General features: G+C 34.5%; 2 protein-coding genes and 1 non-coding gene across 12 annotated transcripts; 1 reads left to right on the top strand and 2 right to left on the bottom strand.

Moving 5' to 3' along the window:
- The first annotated feature begins 3896 nt into the window (after positions 1–3896).
- On the top strand, positions 3897–6201 carry LOC108813688 (BURP domain protein RD22-like). The gene is made up of 3 exons (XM_018586319.2): positions 3897–4094; positions 4426–5123; positions 5721–6201. The coding sequence occupies exons 1-3, from the start codon at positions 3956–3958 to the stop codon at positions 6045–6047; spliced, it is 1164 nt and encodes a 387-aa protein (XP_018441821.2). The 5' UTR covers positions 3897–3955; the 3' UTR covers positions 6048–6201.
- Positions 6202–6309: 108 nt separating this feature from the next.
- TRNAL-CAA (transfer RNA leucine (anticodon CAA)) lies at positions 6310–6393 on the bottom strand. The gene has a single exon. It is a non-coding gene; the product is annotated as a tRNA-Leu (tRNA).
- A 38-nt stretch (positions 6394–6431) lies between these two features.
- LOC108813691 (uncharacterized) lies at positions 6432–9119 on the bottom strand. 10 transcript variants are annotated; one of them, XR_001943583.2, is made up of 7 exons: positions 8965–9119; positions 8550–8601; positions 8285–8442; positions 8145–8194; positions 7253–7406; positions 7013–7055; positions 6432–6856 (listed from the first exon to the last, which is right to left on the bottom strand). XR_001943583.2 is itself a non-coding variant. In XM_018586322.2 (4 exons), exons 1-3 carry the CDS (start codon positions 9041–9043, stop codon positions 8292–8294), a joined length of 282 nt encoding a protein of 93 aa, XP_018441824.1. In that variant the 5' UTR covers positions 9044–9119; the 3' UTR covers positions 7923–8194; positions 8285–8291. The 10 variants fall into 10 exon arrangements, 3 of the variants coding, with proteins under 3 accessions (XP_018441824.1, XP_018441826.1, XP_056843560.1); XR_008934974.1 differs by having other exon boundaries at positions 7013–7406; XR_008934978.1 differs by lacking the exon at positions 7253–7406.
- Between the last annotated feature and the right edge of the window lie 833 nt (positions 9120–9952).

Here is a 9952-nt window from a genome sequence, read left to right as displayed (position 1 = left end):
TCTCTCTCTTACACATGCATGCGAAGAGATGAGACAAAGATTCTGTAGTGGAAGTAAGTGTGGACATGAGGTGCAAAGGGTGGTCCTAAGTAAAAGGTCTCAGAAGATACTTATGCCTTTCCAGTGTAATGCAAGCGATTAAAATTACAAAAAAAAAAGTGATGTCTCTTCACTTTAGGGTCCACTCTTCTTCTCTTTTTCCCTTTAATAGGTCAATCGAAGAAGACGGATCGTGATTGTGCATGCTCATTACTGGATACTTGGCTTTCTCTCCTATTCTTTTTTTACTTAGCCTACATGAAAAGAGAAATAATAAGTGATATATCTTAGTATCATAGCGTTCTTCAGCTTACTCTAAAACGTTCCTTGTAAACATCAATTGCTATAAGTCATTCATGCACTTACATATAACCCAATAGTGAATCTTTGCAAATATTCTACACAGTTGGTTCCCACTTTCTCTACATTTATTCCATTTTGTTTTTTATATAAGCGAATTCCATTTTCTTCATTCGTTATATGACATGCGTATTGTTGTTGGTCTGTGTTCCTAAGCCGTATATAACTATCATCTAGCTAGTCAAATATTTGTTATTTCTGCTGTGAAAATTAGAATGTGCCATCTGTTCTAATCAGTAAATCCGTAAATCTTTGTCTCACATTATTTTCGCATTGGAAAATTGGTTTCTTATGGAATAAAATCATCCTAGGCGTAAATTAGTGACTGTTTGAGCACCATTTTTTCAATGCGGAGGTAGACGTTAACTAAGGTGGGTATCAGTTTATACATTTGTCAACAATTAACATATAATATGGTTACGTAACTTCAGTTGGAAATATACATTTTAATGTTAAAATGATACATTATATCCGTGTTAAAATAGAAACATTATACTAATGTTAAAAAGTAGATACATTATACTATACTATTCATCACCCGTTAACCTACTGGTTAATTAAGTTAGATCACTAAACTTGGAGCATATCAGAAGTTGTAGGCCAAACGGTTGGTGAAAGCATGACAGTGTAATAACACACTCACTCCCCCGCCCCCGTTTCTCCTAAATTCGCCTTTATATATTTATTTATTTTACAAATCAATTTATTTCTTTTACTAGTAAGAAACCAAACGATATGTATCTCAACGTGTGGGTTTCATCAGGCCTCTTTTCTGTTGAGTAATTTCCCATTTTGATGATAACAAAACGTTACAAAAGTATTTGCATGGTTTGGGCTATTTCTAGATACAAAATGTAGAAGGTCACAAAAGTATTTGCATGGTTTGGGCTATTTCTAGATACAAAATTAGTTGTGGAAGGTCACACACACTGTTACATTGGAACTCTGAAACATAGATGTTCAAAATTAAAATTTCAAGTTTTAGTTTGAGCAATCAAATTGGCGGTATTGGGTTTGGGTACATGATTTATGTCGGGCCTTTTGGATAAGGCCCATATTTTCAATGTGACGGTACACTAAATATTAATAACAATATAACATTGAATACAGTACATCCGTGTACACTCATTCTCCTACCATGGGATAATAATAATATTAGAAAGAAAAAAACATAAAGTCGAAAATAGTAATGAAAGCGAATGTATTGGTAAAGCCATAAATGAGTTGGTTGTTCGTTTTAATTTTCTCTTTGTTGAAAAGTCCACACGAAAGTTACGATTGCCATATCTTTACTGTCCCTTTTGGTTTGATTTTTCGAAACTTTCTCGATCGAAGTGAAAACAATGCATAATGGCAACATGCACCTAAAGCCCGTTAAAACATGCGGAGACCGTCCTTCATAAATGGTAGGTTGATTTGGATAGAGAAGTTTACCACTTGGCACTTACCAAAAACACTTAAGGATTTGTTCAAAGACAATGCTCTCACGAGTCATGTACAGATGTCTGGTCTATCGCATGACGGATATGTTCTTTGGAGTTGCCCTAGAGTCGACTGATGTATAGAAAAGAAAATGGGATGCACCAAGGAGAACCCATCAAAAAGTCTCGAGATTTTTTGTTTTCTCTCCAAGACACATACGGAGTATGTTAACGATTCGAGTTATGATTGATTGATGCTTTGTAGCTAAAAAAATCTCCAACCTTCTCTATTTTCATATATTACAATATACAATAACAAATGAAACTACAATATCTTACTTTTATTTATAAAAACTATTTTTTCACCCACTTAGTTAGATTAAAAGAAGGATTGTACGATATCAAAATTATACGAACCATATGGTCATTGTCTTAATTATATGGAGCATGTCGGTCCATTAATATAACAAATCTGTGAGTGGATGCATAACTATAAAACTTTCACTAAATGGTCGTTTTCCTTTGGTTTTTGTTAATTGATTGATGTCGACTGTATATGTTCAAGTTAACATTTTACCCTCCCCCACCCTTTCACCCCTCAAAAAAAAAAAATCACAGAAATCATCAGTTTTCAAATTAATTGAAATAATATTTTTACATAAATCGGAAAGACATTCAACTTTACTCAAAAATCTTTTTAGTCATAAATTTTCGTTGGACATGTCATTTTAATCATATTTTTAGTCAACAGTTATAGTTGATTAACAATATGCCTAAAATAATTTTTAAAATTAATGATTTTTGGCAAAATAGAAATCTAACAGTTTTGTCAAAAATTGAAAGTTAACTTTTAGAATAAATTATTCAATGACTATAATTTTTATAAATATTAAATACATAAAGTATATTTTCATTATTTTCAATAAAATAAAATTTAAATAATTTTCATTTATATTCTAAATAGTTAGGTAACATACCACTAGTATAATAACTGTTTATTAATTATTATAAAAATTAGTTATGTTACTTTGTAACTATTCATATATAACTGGATTACTTTTCATAATTTTATTGTCATAATTTTTAATTTTTTATAAAATATTAACGTATTTTTGATTCTTACAAGAATAAAAATTAATGGTAAATAGATTTTTCATGATTCTACTGATGTAGTAATATTTTGGATCTTAAAATTTTTTGATGAAACTTATTTTTCATTAAAAATGCAGAAGAAATATTGTAATACATTTATAAAAAATATATAAATTTTGTTTCAGATATAACTATTTCCATTTGAAAATAAAAAATTGATTTTGCATTCCACTAACATATTTTTGATAGTAAAGTTATAAAAGATAATACAAATAAGATTATATAAATAGTCATTTTATAACTAAATATTCAATTAGTGATATATTAACTAATTATTTTAGAATATAAATGAAAATTATATAAATTTTTAATTTGAAAAAAATTAAAAACTTTAAATTTTTTTGGTTTGAATGATATTTTCTTTATAATTTTATTATTACTTTATAATTATCAAAAAATATATTTTCAATATTTAATATTTTGAAAAAGTGCTGATTAATACTTCAATATGTATTTTACCCATATTGTTAGTCAATTATAATTGTGGACTAACAATATTACTAAAATAACATAGTCAATGAATGTTTATGATTAAAATGATTTGTCAACAAAAGTTGAATGTTTTTTTTTTGTTTACCAAAGTTTGGTGATTTATTTCAACCAAATTTGAAAATTGATAATTTAAATGATATTTTTATTGTATATGTGCATTTTCATACCCTAAATTTAAGTGATAGCTGCATATTTTTAATACAAATGATTATTGCTTTCGTACGTTACGTAACTACATCGAACAAAGAAAACAGGTGAAATTAAAACACACATGTCCACACATGGACACAAGGAGCATTTAAAGTAGAAGGCCAGTGGTGGTTAGAGAGTATGTGAAATAAATAATTAATCGGCCCAAATAGATTGGTAAGTGTTAGCCGCCATGCTAATAACTTCAACCTCAGATCTTTCTACTAAAACCATTTCATTATAAATTCTACGTACACTCCCCACTTCATCTCCTCAAATTCATCAAAACACACTACAAGAAAATGTTGATTCGTCTCCCTTTATTGTGTCTTCTTGTTTCAGTCACGGCCATTGCGGCTGACTTAACACCGGAGCGTTATTGGAACACTGCCTTACTAAACACTCCCATGCCAAACTCTCTTCGTCATCTTTTCACACCAGGTTAAAATCTTTGCACAGTTGTACTTTATATATATTTGTTTCTATGTGTCCCAAGCTGATTGATTACACAATCTCTGATCGATAGTTTGTGATTATGTACGTTAAGAACATCTCCAAACCATCTTTCTATTTGTTTGTACGAACAATTATAAACAAAATTATTTCAACACATTTTTATCTCTTTTAAAAAAATAGAAATTTTTACCTTTTTCTCTGTATATTAAAAATTATTTATTTTTCAATATAAAAGTATTATAATAAAAATACATTGAAGTAAATATTTTTATTTCATTTTGTATTTTAAGAAAAAGTAACAAAATATATATCGTAGATTTCACTGATGAGAAGAGCACGGACGTCCAAGTAGGCAAAGGAGGCGTGAACGTTAACGCCGGAAAAGGCAAAACCGGCGGAGGAACCGCCGTGAACGTTGGAAAAGGAGGTGTGTACGTGGACACCGGCAAGGGCAAGGGAACACACGTGAGCGTTAGCGGAGGAAAAGGTCCCGGGGGAGGCGTAGGCGTCCACACCGGGAAACCCGGAAAGAGAACCGACGTAGGAGTGGGTAAAGGCGGCGTTATAGTGCACACGCGCCACAAGGGCAAGCCGGTCTACGTCGGTGTAACACCAGGACCGAACCCTTTCGTGTATAACTACGCAGCGAGCGAGACTCAGCTCCACGACGACCCCAAAGCGGCTCTCTTCTTCTTGGAGAAGGACATGGTTCCCGGAAAAGCTATGAGCCTTAGGTTTAATGCGGAAGACGGTTACGATGGTAAAACGGCGTTCTTGCCGCGTGGGGAGGCGGATACGGTGCCGTTTGAGTCGGAGAAGTTTTCGGAGATCTTGAGTATTTTCTCGGTGAAGCCAGGTTCGGGAGAAGCTGAGATGATGAGGAAGACTATTGAGGAGTGTGAAGCGAAAAGAGTTGGTGGAGAGGAGAAGTATTGTGCGACTTCTTTGGAGTCGATGGTCGATTTTAGCGTTTCTAAACTTGGCAACTATCACGTCCGTGCTGTTTCCACTGAGGTAATATAAAACTCTTCTCTTAATATTTTACGGTTTATGAATTATGGTTAGGTTTAGATTCGGCAGAAAATAATAGAGTTTAAACTTAATTGAGTATTTGTAATTAGGTTTGGTTAAATATGATGAGGTTTGGATTGTATCTCGAGTTCAGCTAATAATAACTTCATGCAACATATTACATTCTTCTGTTTCATAATATAAAATGTTTTAGCAATATTTAATATTTCAGAATATAAGATGTTTTTGGTGATATTTGATGTTTCAAATTATAAAATATTTTTATATTTTTAGATGAGCAATTATTTGAGTGCTTATTTTGTAATTAGTTGACTTGTTTTAAATTTATATGTTTAATGATATTTTTAGATAACAATAACTTTCTTAGTCTTTGTGATTTTAGCTAAAACATTATATATTTTTTGAAATAGAGTGAATATATAAGTGAACACAAATAAAAAATCAATTTATATAATTTGGTTTTACGCATACTCAATTGTAATATAACTATTAATGAAGAAAGTTTGGTTGAGTTTTTCATTTTGTTTATATATCCATGGTTAATATACTGGTTGATTGGTGTTACCTTGGTTACTACAGGTGGCTGAGAAGAATGCACCGATGCAGAAGTACAAAATAGCGGCAGCCGGGATAAAAAAATTGTCGGACGACAAGTCAGTGGTGTGCCACAAACAGAAGTACCCATTCGCGGTGTTCTACTGCCACAAGGCCATGATGACGAGCGTTTATGCTGTTCCACTCGTAGGAGAGAACGGGCTAAGGGCTAAAGCGGTTGCGGTATGCCACAAGAACACCTCGGCTTGGAACCCAAATCACTTGGCCTTCAAAGTGCTTAAGGTGAAGCCTGGGACTGTTCCGGTCTGCCATTTCCTCCCTGAGACCCATGTTGTTTGGTTCAGCTATTAGATAGCTTTCATATATTGTGGGTTATGTAAAATATATAATAATGTTTGACACACTCTTTATCTTTTGATTATGACTATACATATACGCATAGTAATGCGTCGGTTCCATATAGTCAAAGAAGAATGAAGGCATCTATATGTTTTCACTTTGCATAGTTGATTTGTGGCCTGTTTTTTTTTTTCTTGTTGTCTTGCAAGAATGTACTGTATAATAAAAACTAGGGTTGAAATACTAGAAGAGCTCAAGGAAAAAAAGAAGTTAATGTCAGAAGTAGGATTTGAACCCACGCCCTCTCACGAGGACCAGAACTTGAGTCTGGCGCCTTAGACCACTCGGCCACCCTGACTGTTGGAAATGATTTGTTGTTACAAATATATCGACATAAGTAGAAAATAAGATATTGAAAGAACATCTTGAATGAACACAACTGAATCAAAGAAACTTAAATGGTCATTCTGCTCTCAAGTCCTAGACCCTCTAAACTAATGAAAAGCTTGGACTATCAATTAGAATCCAAAAATAGACGAAACGATGTCGTCTCCTTCAAAAGCTTTTACCATATCTCAAAACATTGGTTTTAACTTTTAACAGAGAGCTGAGTTACTCGTCACTCTTTTGGCACTGAACTCGATCTTTCCCTCTGAGTCATCCTTGCTTTTACCTCATTATTGTCGCTTTCAGGTACTTCTTCCTCCGTTTTTGCAAATCCACTGTTGACTTCATCTTGTTATCTTCAGAACTGTCGTTTGAACCCACCAATGAGGCACTTTGTTGCTCCGTTCCTTCCTCATCATCTCAGATCCGTTGCCCTGATCAAGAAGAGAAATAAATGATGAAAGATCAACTCTGGTTTCATTATATTTCATCAGATTAGTTGCGAGTTTACTCACAGCCATATGGAAATATTATCTGATAAGTAATGATGGAGACATAAGTTTTGCTTGACAAAACAGTATAGCACTTACTATGTTTCCTCCACAGCAACGCTGATCATTTTGTCATCCCCGTCTGCATAATAAGAAATGCAAACGATCAGTGGAGAAAGGTACTTTGTGATATTTCTCAAACAATGAGTCCGTCTCAATCATCTCTCCAATAGCAGCTAAAGACAAAGCTTTGCTTGATGATAACTCTCTCTGCCATTACAGCATATCATTAACGAATGAAAAAAACCCACAACTTCAACAAAAAATGGAGAAGTTTACAGAGACGCTTTGAAAGTCATTTAGATTGATTGCTTCAGTTTTCCAGAGAGAAACAAGATATATCTGAGCATGAATTCTTCTTTGCTTTAACGCTCTTTGAGATCTCATTGACTTCCTTGTATAATATGTAGCCTGGATGTCATTGCCATCAAACCTATAACAGAGGAAAATAAAGAAAGTTAATCACACCAAATGTAAAATATAGAAATGAAGTAAACAAGTTTCGTAACTAACAGTAAGAAGAGATTGTAGAAGAACTGTACTAACGGTTGCTCTCTGGCGGAGAGTTACCATTTTGGGAAAGAGAGTAAGTGGAAGAACTGAAGAAGGGAAGATGAATGGTTTTTTAAGTGGGACTTGGGACAAATATCCCGCCAAAGGAGGAATGTTTCTAGAATGTTATCCTACGACACCCCTACTGTTATCAATAACTTTCCTTTTGGTCCTTTTTGATTCTTCTATTTCTATTTTAATTCCTTATTCTGAAAATTTTAGTATTTTCGGCTATATATTTTATCTGCTGATATACGATTTTGTACTCGAACAATACAATTTTTTTTTATTTTTTACTAGACTTGCACAGTATTGTACATGGTTGGTTTCTAATACATTGAGTAGCAATTCATGTAACTTATGGTCAAATATGAAAATATACCCATCTCTGGTTCACTTAATCTCAAAACGTAGTTTGAATTAGATACCACATGAGTAAATCCTTGAACATTTTCACTTGACAAATGACAATAAGGTGTGTATGATGAAGTCATCCTAATGAATATCACCCACTGTATTTTCTTAATTCACACACCATCAGAGTTTCGGTAGTAGCGATGGCAAGCTAAATACAATACGAAGCCATTGAATCTTTTTGACATTTATAATATTTCTTTACCTGAGAAAAGTTTTTACTCTACGAGATTGGATGCATTCCCCCTGCTGCTGCTACATGAGAAAATGAGGAACTGATCAGGGCAATAATGAATTTTAGCAACTTCATGTCAAGATAAAGAGGTTAAAAATCTGAGTACGTACCGCGTCTTTAGTCTCGGTTGCTGAGCATGTCTAGAATAGTGTAAGCAGCTTTCTGAAACTGTTCTTTCTCTTCCTCGAGAACCCTCTTCTTCTCCATTGCAAACTCCTTTGACTTCTCAATCTCTTCCTTGATTCCAACAGAGTTCCCATCGATCTCACTGCACACAAAGGAGAAAAAGAGGCAGCACTCACTCACTCACTCACTCACTCAGCAGTAGCCATGATATATATAGTTTGTGGCAGCAGACGCAAACAAGAGACTTACTTGACCAGCTTGAGCATATTCTCCATCCCCACCTGAACTTGCTGTGACATCTCTGCAAATTTGAAACGTATATGTTTGTCTTCTCATACACCAAAGGGATAAAGGATAGTATATAGCGATCATGAACATCATCCGAATAACAGTTGATCTTTCATTCTAATGATTTTTTTTCCAGCTAATCTGGGGATCCGATCATCAGTATCCATTGAGGAAACAGTAACAGTTTGCGAGAGGAAGCAACTAGCAATGGCGGTTACTAATATACATCTCGATTTCAAGTTTAGATCAATCGATTAAGCAGGAATTTGATTTGATTCCATGATTTTTCACAAATAACCAGATGATTCCTGATCCCTAGGTCACTCGAGATTTGCTAACGGATGAAAAAGGATCAGGAAAAGGAGAGAAAACGAACCGAATACGAGAGACGCCAGATCCGATTCAGCTTGATGAGCGATAAGCTGCGCACCACTCTGCGACGGTGATTCCGCCATTGTCGCTGTGACTCAGAGATTTCGTAGCGAAGCAAGAGAAGAGGAGGTTGTTTGTGTTATTTACGAGGTGACAGATTTGTTTTGAAACGTGAGTGACTACTTTGGGCCAAGGCCCATTTAGATACTCAAATTCACTATCTACAGCAGCCTGTTCATATATTCAAGGCCCATTTAGATACTCAAATTCACTATCTACAGTCATCCACTATATACAGTAGTCAAGTTCATACTCTTTTATATCCGTTTTGAAGTTGAAAGCTAGAGCTGGGAATTTGATTCATTATCCGCGGGCCCCGCCCCGTTTGACCCGCCGCGGGGCGGGTGCGGGTCGAGTGATTTGAAAAAAATTGTTCGCGGGTGCGGGTGCGGGTCGAGTGATTTTAACGCGGGGCGGGTGCGGGTCAACCGAATTTAAACTGCGGGTACCCGCCAACCCGCAAAATTAAAAAAAAAAAAAAATTTTTTTTTAAAAATATGATTTTTTTTAGTAAAAATTATGTTTTTATAATAAAAATAATAAAAAATACGAATATTTTTAAAAATTTAATTAAAATATATTATTATATTATTTTTTAAAAAATATTAATTAAAATAATTATTTTTATTATTTTTTATATTACCCGCGGGTCCCGCGGGTTACCCGCTAATTTATGCGGGGCGGGGCGGGTCTTTACATTTTTTAGATGCGGGTCAAGCGGGTCGAATTTTTGAATCGAAAAAATGAGTCGACCCGCAGCGGGGCGGGGCGGGTCGGGGCGGGTCGACCCGCAAACCCAGCACTATTGAAAGCTAACTCTAGTATCGTAAGATGCTATAAATATGTAAACTAGATCATGACCAGCTCTACCGAGCGGGAGTCAATTTTTTTTATCTTTGTTTCTACTAAATTTACTAAATGTTATACATGAT

The sequence above is a fragment of the Raphanus sativus genome, chromosome 6, assembly GCF_000801105.2.
Source record: "Raphanus sativus cultivar WK10039 chromosome 6, ASM80110v3, whole genome shotgun sequence".
Classification (NCBI taxonomy): Eukaryota; Viridiplantae; Streptophyta; class Magnoliopsida; order Brassicales; family Brassicaceae; genus Raphanus; species Raphanus sativus.
The sequence above is the reverse complement of the archived record's forward strand: the minus strand, read 5'-3'. Positions and strand labels throughout refer to the sequence as shown.